Genomic DNA, 18379 nt, shown 5'->3' with positions numbered 1-18379 from the left:
GAGCGGGAACGTTTGCAAACAGCGTCCTTATCATAGCCTTCAGGGTCCTCCATGGCCTTGGCCCTGCCCACCTTCTGTCTGAACCTCATCTCCCACCTTTTCCCTCGCCCAGTGCCCTTGTCCCTGTGGGCTCTGTCCAGAGTGTGCTTCTCTAGGATCTCTGCCAGCCTGGTTCCTTTTCAGTCTTCGGTTCCACCCAGATGTCACCTCTTCCTTCAAGGCTAGTGTTCCTGCAGCTCCGTGACGGGCTCTGTTTTCCCCTCTGTGGCAGTTACCCCGTCTTGTCTCCTCCCACAGGAAAGGGAACACCAGGACACCAGGGGGCTTATCTCTCTGTTCCTCCTGAACCCCAGGGCCCAGCCCAGCTCTGGGCACATAGGAGGCACTTGATAAGTAGGTTGACGACCTACTGAGAAGGGAGCTGGCTCTGCCCAGCCCCACTGGAAATGCAGGCCTTTACCTCTCAACTTACTCCTGCCTGGAAAAGACAGTGTGTGCCGCAAGGAAGTAATTAAAATATTGTCTTAGTCGGTAGTTACTGACTTTGCAGGCACACTGGGCATGCCAGTGTTTTAGGGAGATATGTTGAATCCTGGTAATGTAATGATAATGGATTAGAAAGGATCTTTTTGAAGCACAGTTGGAAGTTTTCCATTTAGGACCACATTCAGAAACTGCTTCTGAGAGGCTCCCCTTTCCTTGCCAGGCACAGAGAGCAGTCAGGGGAACATCTGTGTTTCCTCACGGCTCCCGGGTGTTGTGTGGTCTTTGTGACTGGGGAGGCAAACATGGCAAGCAGGCAGTGTTCCTGGTCAGCACCCACTTCTTGCAGCCCTGTGACTGTGAGGGGTGGTCACCTTCAGGAACCACCGAGTTCTGGAAGAGAGAAGGTCAGTTGCAGCTGGGCTGTGAGCAGACTCACCATCCTCACTTTATTGTCTCCTTGGGAGACTGTGACCCCTTTGTGACCCCCAGGTTCTGTCCATGGAGATGGTCCATGGTTCTTCCTGAGGCCCTGTGTTGCCTTAGAGGAATCCCTCCCCCAGAGAGCCTGGAGTTGACTCCACAGCTCCCGAGGCTCCCAGGTCCTCTGTTTCCCAGGAGCGTTTCCTGGCTTTCAGGGGTTCTGGTTTCTGAGGGAGTGCACTATCTTACTGCCTGTGAGACCCTGATTCCAGGGATACCCTCTTCCCCTCGGAGCTCCCCGCCTCTTCCTCCCTTGCAGGGGCCTTGACAGGACTGCCTCCTTACTGACACTTGTTGGGTCCCACACATCATTCGCCCACTCTGTTTCTCGGACTGCCTCCCTTTATAGCTAACCCCAACAGCTGCACTCTGCTCCTCACTGTTGGATTCTCAGCTGTCACTTTCCTCCGCTCAGTGAGCTTAGAGCTAGGGCCTGTACGTTAGGATTTATACTGTGGACCACAACATCAGCACATGAATTTTATTTGAATTCCCCAAAGGAAGAGCGAAGGAGTTGTGTCTAAGAGTTGGAAGAGCTCTCCTGAATGGTGCATGAATGTTGTGCAGGACATGGGTCATCTGATGGATCACTTGCCTTGTGGTCTTAGATTGCTCTGCTCTGCCACTCATGGCCATTGGGAAGAGTTTGGCTAACTACTTGGTGGGGGGGGGTGGTTCCGATGTGTTTGGGAAAGATGACCTGGTGATAAAATGCAGCAGGACAAAAATCATAATACAAATGGTCACATCATTCAAGTAGCAAAAAACAAAAATAGGTAACTGGAGGCAGTCATGGTTGGGGAATGGTTGAGTAAATCATGGCATGTTATGGCGCCATTCAGAATTAAATTCCTGTGCATATTTATACCTACTTGGGGTAGCTCTAGTTTGTGTAATGTGAATACCATTTTTTGTTCATGAGAAAGTGCATGTACATTGTTGCATAGGCATATATAGGAACAGTGAGGACGCCTGGAAGGGGACACATGAGACCGTGGCTTCCTTCATGTTAGGATCGGGAGTGGAGGAATCATTTCCCCTTATTCATCTCTGTACTGCTCGCCTTGCTACTGTGAGCATTTCGTTCTTTCAAATCCAAAAGTAAAAATAAATACAGAACCAGGACTTGCACAAAATTGTTTATAGCAGCTTTATTTGTGATAGCCTCAAATTGGAAACAACCCAGATGTTTGCAGGTCACATGGTGTGTCCCTGCCATGGAATCCTGCTCAGCAATATAAAGAAACCAGTTGTTGACCTGAGTCTCAAGGGAATTATGCTGAGTGACAGAAGGCATTCCAAAAGGTTATATACCATGTTCATTTATATATAACATTCTTAAAATGAAAAATTACGGGGATGGAGAAGATTTGTCGTTTCCAGGAGTTACAGGAGGGGAGTGTGCACAAGGAGGGTAGGGGTTTCTTTGAAAGGACCCAAGGGTCCTTGTGTTGGAACTGTTGAGCGTCTTTCCTGGGTGGACATACATACACGTGTCTTAAGAGTGCAAGTGAACAGGAATAAGATTAGTGTTTTGAGTCAACGTTGGTATCCTAGTTATGAATTGTACTATGATTTTGCAAAATGGTACCAGGGGAACTGGGTGAAAGGAAGTGGATCTCTATTATTTCTATAATAATTGTGAATCTACAGTTATCCCAACAGTATGTTTAATAAAGAATGAACTCAGGGCGATCTGATAGAAATTTGCAGGGGTATAGGTTATGTTGGGAGTAGGCACTTAACAAAGCATATACAGAAATTCAGCCTTCAAAGCAGCATTATGCTGGGGCGCCTGGTGGCTCAGGGCAAGTTTGGCATCCAACTCTTGGTTTCAGCTCAGGTTATGATCTCAGGGTTGTGAGATGGAGCCCCGCATTGGGCTCTGCACTCAGCAGGGGGGGTCTGCTTGACGTTCTCTCTCTCTCTGCTCCTCTCCCCGTACTCACTCATGTGCTCACTCTCAAATAAGTAAATCTGTATCATCATCAACAACAACAACAACAACACAAAACAGCATTGTGCCTCTTTACTCAGGACTTTTTCCTTTATTTCTTCCTGACTGGTGCCTCTGGGTTCATTTGGGGCCTCCATCTAACTTGTACTTTGTCTGAGGACAGACCATGTGGGCAGAGCTGGTCTTTTAGAGGAAGAACAGGGAATGTGGACCAGGCTCCCCCGGGGGCAGTGCCCCTCACATCCCGCTGTAGCCTTAAGCCAGTGGGTAAAGGGAGCTTGTGGTCATCACCTGAATATCTGCACTGGGCCTGGCACTCAGTAGGGGGTCAGTAAATGGAGTTACAGATTCATGAAACACTTGAAGCAGACTTTTACATCCTCTTTGCTCTGCTGGTCCTGCTCCAGCACAGATCCAAGCTCACTCTTAGACTGCCCTTTTCTGCCTTGAATTGTGTGAGAATTACAGACATGCTGAGGTACGTGTTGCATGGTGAAGTTTTCCACGTGTTTAGTGTCAGTTATATTCCTTGCTTCTTAGGCTTAAGGGTTTTCTGTTTTGTCTTTTTTCAAGTAAACTTTTAATTTGGGATGAATTTTAGATTTACAGGAGAGATGTAGTTCGTGTGATGTGTGCCCATGATCCCCTCAGCCAGTTTTCCCCACTGTTAGCAATTTACATCAGCAGCTAAGGGGCTGGTAACCCAACTCCCGACTTCTTTTTTTCCCATTAACATCCTCTTTCTGGACCACTTTGCCTTTTGGAAGTGATTATCTAAATTGATGAGGTTTCTTGAATATGTTCCTTGTCCTAACCCCAAGAATTCTTTGTGCGTGTTGGGGGAGCTTTAAAAAAAAAAAGAATGCTGAGGTAGAGCTCCTAGAGATTCTATGCAGTCACTCTGATGTGGAAGAGAGAACCCTCCCCTCCCCAGCCCCCGCAGATACTACTGCAGAGCCATGCAGACATGGCGGGGAACCACAAGCTTGGACGAGAAGGTGACTCGGGGGGTTTCAGATGGGGGTCCATAGGCGCTAATGGATTTCCAGAACCAGTACTGACATTTCTGAATTGTCCTACTGAAATATATTTGGGATTGTTAACTAAGAAATCAGTATGCAGGAAGATGCCAGTGTTCTCATTTACCGTGGTAACTTCTACTTTATGTAATATCCTTTAAAATGGGTGCCAGGAGAGGAGACAAGGGGAGGAGGACCAAGCAGAGGCCAGGGGGCTTTTGACTTGGAATTCCAGGTGAATTGGTGGCGTTGGGAGTTTAGACCATGTACTGTGTGTTCACGCTCCGTACATTCTGGCCTTTAACTGAACTGTGGTTTTGCTCACTGGGTTTATCACGAGTTGGAAAGTTTGAGGAGGAATCGGGGGCCTGAGTGGAGACTGAATCTGAGCTGTGGCTGGATCTTTGTGGCCTAGGCACCACCTGGTGGCAGTATACAAACTTCTTAGTTGGAAGGCTGTAAGGTCTTACTGTGGTGGTTTGTCCCCTCAAATCTGGCCTTTTTGGGAGAGGTTTGAGTAATCTTTGTGAAGTGACAGAAAATGTCAAAGCCAGCAAATTGAAATTCTGCTCTTTGTTGCTTCATCCAGGAGTGAGATTCAGCACTGAATTAGTGCCACATCATTTCCATAGCAATTGACTAGTGTTCTTTGTTGAATAATCCTGTGTTATGACATCACAAATGGAGGTCAGTGGGAAGGGAAGCTGAGTGTAAGCATGGCCTCCTCAGTAGAAAGAGGAGGAAATATATAGGCTCAGTAACCAGCCATGTTAGCTGCTTCTGTGTGTTTCTAGACTTTAGAAAAGGCATTTTGTGTCCTTTTGTATATGTATATGTTAAAATTGCGCCTCTGGGACTTATCACAGGGTTTGGCATCAAAAGCTTGACCAGTCACAAGTAATGGAAATGATCTTTGATTGTATTTGGGTGTCATAAATATATTTTGGAACGATAACTGCTCCCTTCCCCCGATATTTGGCATATTTCGGAGGTTTTGTTTTTTTATTTGAGGCATGCCATATTGTCCTTGGTGCTTGCCCAGCATGTCCCCAATCTTATTTGAGACCATTGTGTGTCAAAAAATGAGTGTTGTAGTTCACAGACGGCCAGATGAGAGTTAACACATCTGGGGAAGTTCCAGTCAGTTGGGACATAAAATTCAGGAACAGGGTCACTTTATATATAGAGCTAAAAGCATATACACACACCAGTCATGCACTTCTTTTACGATAATGAAGGCAGTCTTAACCATTGAAGATATTTCTGGAAGTCTAATACAGAGGTTTTGTGGGCTTTGGGTACTTTCCTCATTGAATTCAGGTCCAGGGATTTACTGTGTCTTAATTAAATTTTTAATCCTCTTGCTGAACTAACTAATTTATAAGGAACTTTTTTTAACTGGATATTCAGTCCCTTAGGAGCTAGACTTGAGTTGCCAACTTTTTCTACCAAGGTCCCATGGCAGTTGGTTGGGAGCTTCATGGGGCCTGTTACTGGCCAGATTTCTCATGTATGTGGTGGACCCACCAGGGACTTTTTGTCATTTCATAGCCACTGGCCTGGACCAGCATCTGCATGCTTAAGGAGGGTGGAAAAGAGCAAATGGAACAGCACAAATGTGTAAAAAGGTGGGGTACTGCTGAGGAGAACCCAGTTCAAATGTAGAACTCTATTTATTTTGCCTTTAGGGATCAACTGCAGAGAAATCCTGTCTTAATTAACACTAGAATAGGATCCCTCATTTATCAAATATTAGACTTTTGTCAGTCATTGCATTGTAGTTAATCCTACTTCTGAAAGACCGTGGCCCATTTTTTCCCGTACCCTACACAGTAAGGTGCTGGGGATGGTGATCCATAGATCTTTTTGACTTGATATTTTTTTTAAGATGTATTTTAGAGAGAGAGCGCTCACGCGAGCATGAGCCGCTAGAGGGGCAGAGGGAGAGGGAGAAGCAGTCTCCCTGAGCGGGTAACCCACGACCCTGAGATCACAACCTGAGCCAAAATCAAGAGTTGGGTGCCCCAACTTGATCTTGATTTTTATTATTACCATAACTTTTGGTGAAAAAGTACTCTTTCAAGTCACCAAGACCTTTAAAGATACCTTGTTTCAGCTATAATCTGAATTCACTTGGATCTCAGAATCTTCAGGATTATGAATCAGTTGGGGAATTCTGTGACCCGCTGTAGTTCAGACTGCTTACATCTACAAAGCATGCTAGTTTTAGGTATGATGCTGTTCTGTATACGGAGGTTTTTATTTTTGCAATCATGCACTAAAAACCATTTTTTAAGGCAATTGTAGGGCAGATTTGAACTGAGAAACTAAATTAGAATACCAAGCTTATTACATCAAGCAAATTATTTTAAGATTTACGGTGCATTCGTGTGATGTGAGAGTGTGTATAGTGCAGACTCACACTGTTGCCACTTCTGGAGAGCCTCTTAATAGTTGATGTGTCCTTCCAGTGTTTGTTCATCATGTAAAGGGAAATGAGAATTTATTTGCTCTTATTCCAGCATACTCTGTCTCTTTTATAACGGAGGTTGCATGTGAAGATATTTATTGCTTGGTATCTTTAATTTTTTTTTTTTTTTAACTTACAGGTTAGAGAACTTTCCACATAGGTACATTGAAACACTGCTTTATAAGACACTGCTGCATAATATTCTATTGGTGGAATGTGCCATAATTTATTTCATAGGCCTTCATAGGGTTTTTTCCTCATAAAATATTTTTAATGATGGTTAATTTAGGAGCATAAATGTGGATGAAAGACATTTCAAAGTACCCTTTTTTATGTTGCTTTTTAAGCACATATGTTTTAGAGTTTAAGCTAGTTAAGCAACAGCAAAAAGAATTTCTCCTCCCCACTCCAGTTTTTTTTTTGGGGGGGGTGAGTGTGTGATGATTGAGGGACCAGTTCAAAAATGTATATGTTTGTTTTTAAAAATAACTTTTAACACATTTGTTAAGTGCATATATTGATAGTTAATAAAACAAGAGTATCAGGATTGGAAGTGATATAAATTTGGTAATACCTGTTTGTTGGCCTCCAGGGATTTCTAAGGTGTGTTTTGAGATGCTTAAGGGAAAAAACATGGTTTATATTCAGGAATTACTTAAGATGTAATCTGGTAATTGGGGGTTTTGGAGAGAGTGTAGAGGGGACGTGGAGGGCGCTGTCCGTGGTGCTGAATCATGCCGACTGCCGATCCAAATGGGGGAAAGGTTCTGAAATGTCGCAGGCCTAGGACACACTGAGGTAGCTGTTTTTTTTTAAAAACCACATCTCCTCTTCATAGCTAAGACGGCTGATTTCAGTCAGCATGTGTACAGGCAACATAAAAGGGTCACATTAGTTGCAGTGAGCTCTTCTGACATCTGGAGGCAGGAGTGGGTTTGCATATGAAGGGTGAACCCTTTTGGCTAGTGAAGGCTCTTTAAATCCCAAGTCCTGACTTGGGCGTGTTTTTCCTTTTACGTCAAGGACCTATGTCAGTGTAAGAAAATTGTTTTTAAATAGAGATAAGAATGTTACATTTGGAGTTTACACTTTATAGTTGCCATTCATTGCTGCAAAATTTTTAATCCATGCCTTTGATTATATGTAAATGTTTGTCAAGCCACATTTCAGCAAGCATTTAGAAATCTATATCACAGAGGTGCCTGGGTGGCTCAGTTGGTTAAGCGTCTGCCTTGGGCTCAGGTCATGATCCCAGGGTCTTGGGATCGAGCCCCATGTCGGGCTGCTCAGTATGGAGCCTACTCACCCCCCCCCCCCGCCCCGTACACACTCTCTCTCTCAAATAAATAAAATCTTAAAAAAAAAAAAAATAGAAATCTGTAGCACATCTTTTTATGTGCTTCTCAATCCTTTCCAGACTCTATAAATGCCAGTCTTCCTAGGGACCCCCCGTTTCACACTCCCTCTGCCCTCCCCCCCCAACCTCCAGTTCTGGTTTTTGCATGGATTTATACTTCAGTTGTTACAGTAATTTGTCCAGTGACACTTTGAGACTCACGCTGTGATGTTTTAAAGCGCTGACATGTGGTGGAAACTTCTAATGCACACTGCTATGTATATATTTAGTTAAAAATATTTTCTCTGGGGTTGAGTTTTGTTTTTATTTTTTTAAAGATTTATTTGAGAGAGCACGCATGAGCAGAGTGAGGAGCAGAGGGAGAGGGAGGAGGCCTCCCCACTGAGCAGGGAGCCCGACGTGGGGATTGGGGCTTGATCTCGGGACTCGGGGATCCTGACCTGAGCCGAAGGCAGACGCTTAACCCACTGATCCACCCAGGCACCCCGTGGGGTTGAGTCTTAATGAGTAGGAGGCCCGTTTCAAAATATCATTGCAAATGGAGCAAATGTGGTATAATGATTGTTTGCATCCCATTTAGCATTTTGAAAGCAGTGAAAATTAATATTTAGTAAACATATTAATATATGTCCTTTGGGTTAGAGCGTGTTGATTATGGCATATTGGGATGGGTATTAGTGACTAGAAATCGTCAAAAGTACAATATGTTTTTATTTATTTAATCCAAGACCTGAAGGTAAAAACCGTGGAATTTCTTTGTTTTCTTTAAAGCTGGAGATACAGATGACCCACCAAGAATTACTCAAAACCCTGTTATCAACGGGAATGTAGCCATGAGTGATGGGCACAACAACACAGAGGAAGATATGGAGGATGGTGAGTACATGTGGTTTGTTTACTTGCATTGGGCAGAAAACTTTCAGAAACACAACTAGATGTGCTATAGATTTCTTCCTTGAGTACTTCTGAGTTTTGTAGGAGTAGCTAGTTTTCAGGAGGTTTGTATCTGAGGAAAATTGAGGAGACTGTTTTGGTTTTGAATTTCAAGATTACCTACAAATTTCAGGGTAAGGTGGTTCTCCCCAGCCTAGGTGAGAAGGTTTAAATACAGAAATTTGTAATAGATGGGGATTTATTCAGGTTTGCAATTTCCCAGCCACTGCTAGTGTTCAGAACAAGTTTATCTTACTCTCCTTTCCTTTTTGTTTGCAGCAAGATACTTCTAGACATTGGAACTTGGCTTTCCATTGCATTCTCATTGTAGTGTGTATATCAGTTGTCTGTAGCTGATAATCCCTCCCCGCTCCCATTAGGTGTGAAATCAGAGTCGGGCTTTGGGCTTCATTCTCCCACACTAACTTTTGGTCTGTATCTTCTATGCAAAAAGTGTATGCATAGGTATATGCATGGACATTTTGTGCCCAGGAAATCATTTTCTTTCGAGGCTATTTCTTCTTTATAATTTATTAGATAGATGACCTGTACACTTATTTGCAAGGTCAATGTCCTGAGACGGTAGCAGCCAGTAATCACTTTATGCAGTCCCTGGAATCTTGCAGTGTAATATGAAACCGTGTTCTGTCAAAAGCATGTCCATCAATCCTCATGAGGGTTGTGTCCTTCCCAGGGGAGTAACGGGGCAGTTGAAAGAAACCGTCAGTCACGGGCTGCACCACCAGAAGGACTGCTGTTCAGACCTCCTGCCAAAAGTTCAGCCTCCATGAGAAACTGCAGCCGTAGTTGAGAGTTCTCTCACAGTGCGGTTTACCCCCTGGCAGCTGGCTGAGGCAATATCTGAGGAAGGTAAAGAGGCGTGGTCTAAACCCCGCTGCTTTGTTACCTGTGGAGTGCGCTTTCCACTGTAGATCAAGGGCAACGGTGTGGGTGTGGTCTCTTTGGTTGCTGGGCTCTTGGTTTTATTGCAGACACCAGAGATGCCGAAAGTGATTCAGAGAGCGCAGTTGGGAAGGTGTGACTAGGCCCGATATGGCAGGTGTGAGGTAGAGACGGGTGCCAGTCCCTTGAGGAGCAGTAACTGGTCCACCCCAGGCAGACAGCTCTCTGTCTAGTTCCACAGAGCAATTCCAAAGGAATCTTTCCTAACGTGTGTTTTTGGGGAGGGCTTGGGAGGAGGTGCAGATGTAGATAAAGGGCAGGGTTTCTTGACCTTGGCACCGTTGCCTTTTTGGGCTCATCATTCTTTGTTGTAGGGGCCGCCATTGGCATGATTGGATGCCAGTGTCATCCCACCCTTATGCCCTCTCCCCACAGTCCTGACAACCAGAAATAGACACTGCCAGATGTCTCTGGGGGTCCAGATTGCCTCATTTGAGAACCACTGTTAGGAGATCTGTAATGTACATAAAACCCCTTTCCTTAGCAGGCCAATTTTACTAAATTAGTCGTAGTAAATAATGGTGCCAAACCATGGAACCTAATAGTGGAAGTATTCCTGTAGTGAGTTTACCAAACAGGGAAAGGGTATATTATAGGACAAAGCAGAGTGGTCTTCAGTTAGCACCATGTTCCTGGTTTGGGATTTTAGGTGTCTTTTGAAAGGCCCAGCGTAAGAGAGTGAAAAGATTTTATCTCTTTGGTGCTAAGGGGACGGGAGGGAGATTGTTTTGGTTCTAGGAGTAGAAGCCTTAGTTTAGGGCAGCATTTTCCTGGTCGTGGTGTAGGTATTTTGAAACTCTCTTTTGTTAGCATGTTAGCGTGTGGTGAGAAGTCTTGAGTGGTCTAGGAAGTTTGAAGGGGTGCTGGGCCAACCAAACGTCTGTATCGCGGGCTTCTCTGGGCTGTCCGCACCTTAACGTCTTTCTCCAAAAGACTTGTTTTGTTAATGATTCCCCAAGACTCTCAACTTTAGAAATCCTTTTCCTGAATCTCCTTCTGACCTGGTAAAGTAGGACACACAATCTAGGAAGTGCTGGATTAGGCTTACTTACTGGGCAGAGGGGCCTTCTTTGGGAGGGGAGTTTCTCCACAAAAGTTGAATGGCTGAAAGTACAGACAGACAGGTGTTGGGTTGAGATAGAGAACATATTTAAAAGTCCTGGTAACATGGGATTACAGGCAAGTGTCAGAATCATTTTCTGGTTGCACCTACCTATGCTACTTTTAGTTTCTTACTCAATTTTTCCTTAGATGAAGATGAGAAGTGTCAGAGTAAATGCAGCCTCTGCAAATAGAGATTGTTGGTACCCATGAAACAAAAGTCATTTCTTGAAAAGAATGAAAAATAGAGGTTTGATAAAATTACTGCAATAGCGCCATTTGGGGACTCTTTAGGCTAACCTTCTGATTTAAAATTAAAAGACTATATCTTCCTCTACCTTTTTCATGCAACTGGACCCTAGTCTGGTTCATTGGCCTTTGCCCTGTGAAGATAAGGTGGGAGTATGAATGGGGACGGTGGCGCTGCTCTGTGAAGGCAGGAGTGGAGGTGGTGGGTACCGAGTCTTCAAGTCTTCGGGCTGAGGCTGTATGGTGACATCAGGTAGCAGAAACTCATCATCCTGTCTTTGACAATAAAAAGAGGTGTGAAGTAATGCACTACGTGCGGCATTCAGGCAGGTTATAGAGTCTCTGTTCAGATGAAACACTAATTCTGCGGGATGTGGGGCATCCTTCAGAATCCCAACTCTTTTTTTTTTTTTAATCTTGAAGTAATTATAGACACAGGGAAGTAGCAAAAATAGGATCTTGGAGTACGTTTCACCTGTTTTCTTGGGCAAAGACATTTATGTCTCCTGTAATTCCTTATGGGAGTGTGATCAGGCCAGGTCTTTCTGCCAAAGATGGGTTTCAAGCCTTCTCTGCTCTTTTGTAGACTCTCTTGCCTTGACCTTTTGGTATATAATGTTATTTTTCATTTATGTGATTAGTTACAAAGAGTTGAGAAGCCATAGACAACATTTTTATTTGCATGAAATCTCATGTTAAATGTCCTAGTTAGCATATTTCAGAAGTAAGTCTGTCCTAAGGATGTGCCTTGAATGTGAGGTGAAATCTCACACCAAGTGTATAAATCCCCGCGTGTGAGCTGAGCTGGGTGAGGCAGGACGGCGCCAGGCAGGAGCCGCTGAACCTCTCTGCCTCTGAAGGAAGGGTTGGCCATCTTGTGGACACAGTGCCATGCTGAGGTTTGTGGGTCCTATTTAATATTTAAGATTAATTCTGGAATTTGACTAAAGTGTGGGAGAGAACAAAAAAGCATTTATATGTTTCAGTTTTTGTCTGTGTAAAAATCTAATCTGACAAAGAATGGAATTGTATCTGAAAACAAATAGTTGAGTTAGAAGAGAGGCAGAACTTTGGGACGTTGAACTCTTTAGGGTCTCATGAGTGCGAGCCCTGAGTTGATTTTTATTTGGTTGATTGCATTTCTTTGGTCTCCATAAAGCAGGCCAGTTTGATTGGGCTCTGCATTTGGGGGGATGTTAAACTCTAGAATATGGCATTTTATAAACCAGAGGCAAGGTCACCATTTAGGGGCCACAGATCTTGGGTACTGAAACCCACTGTGCTCATTTTGTGAAACACCTCAGTTAAGATAAACCACTTAGCCTCAGTCACCTCAGTTCCCTCATCTGTAAAGTGGGAGTAACATCTGCCCTTGCCTACCTTGCAGGATTGAAATGCTGCTCACATGTGATTTGAGTCTGTGAAATAGCGGCCCACTTTCTTCTAAGCCATTCTAAGACATGACCTTGAGCCCATCTCTTGGCCTTTTGGGTACTTTTGCCCCTCGAAGGGGTTAAGGTCATAGCTGCCACTTGAAGAAGCTCGAGTACATGCTCTATCTCTTAGACGGGACTCACCCCTCTTGAGCAGCCCTTCCTTCTGAAGGGCCTGTGCAGTATGCTGAGCAGGGTTACATGTGACAGAAAAACTGGGGAGGAAGAGTGTTGAAAGAAGGGATCAGGGCCAGCTGTCACGCTTACTTTTGTTTCTTATTTCTTTGGTAAAGAATACTGCCCTCTCATGAGGATTGATGGACATGTTTTCTTAAGAACAAATTCAGATAGTCACAAACATAAGCAATTTCCATACCCTGAGAAGTCTGTATCCTAAGCACTTGGTTGGTTTAGTGAAGTTTGGAGACTGAAGGATGAAGGAAGGCAGTGTGTTCTTCTTAACATTCTATTTCTCCAAGCTTGAGAGCCTCCCTTGGTGCTTCAGGAGCCTGGGGGTCAGTGATGCCAAATAGCCCCTGATGGCAAACCAGGAAAAGCCTTCCATGTACCTTAGAGTGTTCTGTAGACCAGTGGTGGCTCTTCACGGTGTGGCTCTTTGTCCCCTTCCACCCGGTGAACCGTAGCCCATCTGCAACCAGCTAGGTACCGAAGTGGAGAGAACACATGTAGAGACTTAGAGCACCTCGACCTTGCTGTAGCAGCTTCCCAATGTTCTGTAAAAGTGCCAGCCAGTAAGACTGGTGCAGTGGCCTGGGGAGGGCTGCTGCTTCACTTGAGTTTGAGAAGCATCTGTGAGGACATTGCTGGGCTTGTCAGGGCTAATTAGAAGCCAATGTCACATGGAAATGAATAGTTACCATCAGTCAAAGGTGGAATTCTAAAGTGTGACTCTGAATTGTTTTCCAAGATTTTGTTTATTTGAGAGAGAGAGGGAGGGAGAGAGAAGCAAACTCCCCGCTGAGCAGGAAGCCCAGTGCGGGGCTCAATCCCAGGACCTGGAGATCATGACCTGAGCAGAAGGCACTAAATCCACTGAGCCACCCAGGAGCCCCTAAAGTGTGACTTTTTTTTTTTTTAAAGATTTTATTTATTCATCTAAGAGAGAGAGAGAGCACAAGCAGGGGGAGAGGCAGAGAGAGAGGGAGAAGTGGACCCCCCCTGTCCAGCTGGGAACCCAACATGGGGCTCGGTCCCAGGACTCAGAGACCATGACCCAAGCCGAAGGCAAGACGCCCAACCATCTGAGCCACCCAGGCGCCCCTAAAGTGTGACTGTTAATTGAAAGTCTGCTAAGAGAGAGGCACTATATCCATACTCAGCTTTCTGTTGGAGAAAACCTTAATTCCCTAAATTGGCCTTCAAGTCTTGCTGAGTAGATTTAACAATTTTTACGATTTGTGCGGAGAAGAATCCCAGTTTCTTTGAGTCCAGGCTGGTATTTCACAAAACTTGTGAACTGATGAAGTTAACATTGATTTTGGGGCTCGCTTCTCAGCAGTCTTGTCTGCGCTGCTGTGGCTATGGCTGTGGCACTCTCTCTGTGCGCCCACAAGCACCTCGCCCCCCTCACTGCTCCTCTGCAGACCTGGCCGAAGTCAGCCTTCCCCCACCCCTCCCTGGGCCTTGGCCTCTGCCCAGCCTGCCCACTCACTGAGGAGGACTCGGGAATTGCCAGAGTAGAGTAGATGTTCTTACAGGCCGAACTCTGGAATCGAGGGCAGGCAGGTGTGTGTCGTTAGCCCTCTGGGTTTTGGATTTCATTCACACATAAACTGTGTGTTACCTCACTGTTCTAGGTTGTCAGTGCTCGGGAAATGACGCTCTCGTGTTCCCCAAGAGTTGGGTTTAGCGGTTAGGTTGCGGTTGCCTGCAGTCGTTGGTTGTCCCACGCGGGGTCCCACGGTCGGCGGCCGTCGGTGCTGTTTCATGATGCCCGAGCCCTGTGATTGACACGGCCTTCTCTTGCAGACACGAGTTGGCGCTCCGAGGCGACCTTTCAGTTCACTGTCGAGCGCTTCAGCAGACTGAGTGAGTCGGTCCTTAGCCCTCCGTGTTTTGTGCGAAATCTGCCATGGAAGATTATGGTGATGCCACGCTTTTATCCAGACAGACCACACCAAAAAAGCGTAGGATTCTTTCTCCAGTGCAATGCTGAATCTGATTCCACGTAAGACAGTTTAAATGATGCGATTACAAACCCACAAATAGTTACGCTACGCGATTGGAGGCCCGATCTGATCAGCCTCTTTGAACTTAACAGTTTTGAGTTTCCTTGCTGCCTCTACATAGCCCTTTGATTTTACATTCAATGAAATACATTTCCCTCTTTAAAACTCACTGGTAGGTATTCTATCCAAACTAGAAAAGGTGTCTCTTTCTTGCAAATGAGAAAGTGAAGTTCACGGGTTAGAATCTACCAGCCCATGGAACCTGGAATCGGGGCCCCTTTGGGCAGGCTCACTACTGGATTGCCGGCTTTCGTACTCGACAAGTCACTGCCTGAGAGGAAAACCGTAGTCCAGGAAAATCCCTCAGGTCCTGTAGCCTCCCTGTTGTTGTGTTAACCAGTTCCTGTGTGTTAATTCAGAAAGATCAAATTAAAACATTCTTTGAGGGTTTTACAACATGGGCCGCTTCAGCTTATTTTAGGAATATTGTTCCTATAATTTTTAAAAAGTGTGTAATAAAATGTCTTCAAATTGAGTAAAGTCTTCATGGTCCCTTTATTCAGATGAAACTAAAGATTAAGTCTTCACATTTTCTACCCATTGATTCATTCTCAAAAGTTTGAGTCTTCCCTTAATTAAAAACTGTCACTGTTCAGCATTTCTCAGAAGCTTAGTTGACATTGTTTGAAGGGGTCCCTGGGTCACTCGGTCATCATGTCCTTCTCGTTCCGTATCGAGGAGCCCATGAGAAGGCTGCTTCCTTCTGCGGCCACCCCCAGACTAGGGCCCTTTGGAGCTTTCAGTGGAGGCTGTTCCCCAAGGGCACTGGCCCTTGCTGTTCTGTCCAGGCTTCGGGGAACGCAGTCCGTTTCCTTGAGCTTTTGATTTGAATGTGTAAGAGGTGCGAAGCCAAGTGTATGCTGCAGCCAGGGCCGTGTGTAGGTTGAATTTTTTCTTCCTGTGTTCCCATTATGACCTGATTTCTGGTGAGTATTTGGGCTACACATTAGTCTGACAGACAACTTCAGGCTGACAGTTGTTTGGGGAAACAGAGAGCAGTCCGTGTCCAGGGCGGCGGGCCCGAGCCAGCAGATGCGCAGGTGCCGTGAGGCTGCGCTCTTGTGGGTTCAACTCTCCTGTAGCCCCAAGCCCTTAGCGGACCTTTAAAGGGCTGTATCCTTTCGGGTTTTAAACATTGATCCAGAGGCCCTTTTGTGATCTCTGCCCACCTTGACGGCAGCGGGGACACTTCTGCTGTGCTGTGATTGGGTGGCTCTGCTCAGAGTCCCCCGGGAGCCCGCGGCACAGCCCTGCCTGGGAGCCGCTGGGAGGGGGGCTCCTGGAGGGCACGACTTTGATCTTCCCTCGTTCTGTTCTTTCACATAATACCCAGATTAGATACTAAAACTACCATGTGACCAGAAAATAGAATCTCATAGAATCTAAAGACCAGTATCTAAAATTCAGAAACCTCTCTGTTTTATTCATAACAGTAAAAAAAAAAAAAAAAACCTGACCTAAAACTTTTTAAAGAAATTAAAAGTAATAAAACCATGGGTCGATCACTACGGATGGCCTAGGGGCACCCCCAGACCCTTTTAGCTGTTTTCACCATTAAAGGTAAATATGTCCTTCCCCAACTCCTCCCACCCCTCCCAAAAAATAAAAGACAAAGAAGGAAAAAATGTGGGAATTTTTGTGCGCTGTGTTTTTTGAAAGTGTGCAAACATCAGTTAAATAGGTCAACTGAGGCTTAGATTTTCTTTGAACAGGTCGTGGTCTTGCCACGCGCAAGCTGTGCTGAAGATAATAAATTACAGAGACGATGAGAAGTCGTTCAGCCGCCGCATTAGCCACTTGTTCTTCCACAAGGAGAACGACTGGGGGTTTTCCAATTTCATGGCCTGGAGCGTAAGTAACCGAGTATTTATGCAGAATGATCTGAGCCTTACTCCTTCCCGAGTTCCTTCACTCTTCAGAGTCTTCTGTGTATTCTAGAATCAAAATGTGTGCTTCCTAAGTGGGACAGGTGTCCGAAAATGTGTTTTCTCCAGTTGGCTAGCTGTGGTTTTTAAGCAGCCGACAGGGCAGTATTGGTGAGGGTCCCCCTAAGTCAGGCATGGTTTTAGGTTACCTCCTCAGTTCTCAGCCCTGTCTGTTTTGGCTGCTCTTGGCAGAGGTGGAACCCAGGAGCGTGTTATCAGGAGTGTCCTGCTGGGTCCTCCAGTGCGGGTTCTCCAGAACTCTTGGAGCCCTTGCTCTGGGGAGCAGGCACCGATGCCTCCGGGCCGTGCCTTGGATGAGCCCCCAGTGCCTCCCGGATGCTTCCTAGAGGAACCAGGCTCTCGTTGGTTTTGTTCAGAGGACACTAGTTAAAGCAAATCAAAACACTGCAAAATCAGAAGCACCGTTTGGGGGTTAGAAAAAGTAGCATTTTCCTCTTAATACGTAGAGGGCACTAGGGTTATTGTCTCTTTGGAACGAAGTGAGCATTTGTGTGTTCTTATGCAAGTTGGATATTCTTATTTTTTATAGGAAGTGACTGATCCTGAGAAAGGATTTATAGATGATGACAAAGTTACTTTTGAAGTCTTTGTACAGGCGGATGCTCCCCATGGAGTTGCGTAAGTTTTTCTTTAATTGGGTGCTATTAAGAAACACCTTTTGTGCTGTGCTGAGAGAAGCACTAGCATGTGAACAGAGATGCACATACTGAACAGATACGCACTCTCCTGCGCTTGCCCACACATACGGGGGGTACACGGCTCTGTATGCTAGCCTCACCTTCACCCCTTCGCTTGGCGTTGTTTTCTTGAGGTTTCTGTAGGCCGGACACTGCTGTGCACTAGGAACGTGATAATGGTTGGCAGGACAGCCGTGGGTTCCTGTCCTCAAATATCCAGACTGGTGGGGCGGTTCATGGATCCTACAGAGGAAATGCCCTGGTTTTACTCTGAAGAGGGCAGGGATGGGAAGGGCTGGGAGCAGTGGGTATGATGAGGAAGCAGGGAAGGAATGGGTGGGTTGGAGGTGCTGAGTCCGATGGAGCCGAGCTCGGAGGACCCATAAGAGATGCGATGTCGCTCAGCGGTGGGAGGTCTGTGTGCATGAGGCAGTGTTCGGCCTTACAGGAAGCATGGGGGGGGGGGGTTACTTGTCAAGGAGGGTGAGGGATTGGGGCAGGGAGAACAGCAGGAGCCAGGACACCAGCAGGGAAGGGTGGGGTTGGGCAGCACATCCAGAAGGTGTGGAGGTTGAGCCGGAAGCTGGAATCAGGCTGTGGGGCCCTGCTGACTGGTCGAGGCCCGAGGGTGAGGCCGTAGGTGCAGTCTGGGAAGAAGTTCAGCGGCAGGCACCTGTTTCTTGCCCACGTTATTTTGTCTTCATGTGGCCTTGCTCTGGCAAGAGTGCGGGTGTGGGTTGACCTGGATGGACCGGGGCAGGGAACCGTGGGGCAGCCAAGAAGGAGCTGTTACTTAGTCCGGGTCCTGGCTGCTGTGGCCTGGGGTGTGTACAGGAGGAATCCAGCTTTTCTTCAGGGGCCTTTTCAGAGCTCAGATTGTATTCAGATATCAGGAGTGGGGGCAAAAACAAGAAAACTGAATTTTTTTTATGGGTATTTCCCCCCCCATTTTGAAAAACTTACCCTTGTTTATGATATACTTTTCTTGACTAAAAATGTGGATTGGTTTTCCAGCCTTACCAATCAAAACAGATTTCTTGCTTTAGTCTTACTTATCAA

General features: G+C 45.8%; 1 protein-coding gene across 3 annotated transcripts in view; it reads left to right on the top strand.

Moving 5' to 3' along the window:
* The window catches only part of USP7 (ubiquitin specific peptidase 7), a 63040-nt gene that overhangs the window by 22498 nt on the left and 22163 nt on the right, over positions 1-18379 (top strand). Inside the window, exons 1-5 of one of the 3 annotated variants that reach the window (XM_027610417.2) lie at positions 3873-3921; positions 8541-8645; positions 14438-14636; positions 16410-16548; positions 17173-17261. In XM_027610417.2, coding sequence (XP_027466218.1) covers positions 3891-3921; positions 8541-8645; positions 14438-14636; positions 16410-16548; positions 17173-17261 — 563 coding nt within the window. In that variant the 5' untranslated portion in view covers positions 3873-3890. Of the gene's footprint in view, positions 1-3872; positions 3922-8540; positions 8646-14437; positions 14637-16409; positions 16549-17172; positions 17262-18379 lie in introns of those variants that run through there. The other 2 variants (XM_027610416.2, XM_027610419.2) reach the window with 2 other exon arrangements.

This window comes from Zalophus californianus, chromosome 10 (assembly GCF_009762305.2).
Source record: "Zalophus californianus isolate mZalCal1 chromosome 10, mZalCal1.pri.v2, whole genome shotgun sequence".
NCBI lineage: Eukaryota > Metazoa > Chordata > Mammalia > Carnivora > Otariidae > Zalophus > Zalophus californianus.
This window is presented reverse-complemented; position numbering and strand designations above follow the sequence as displayed.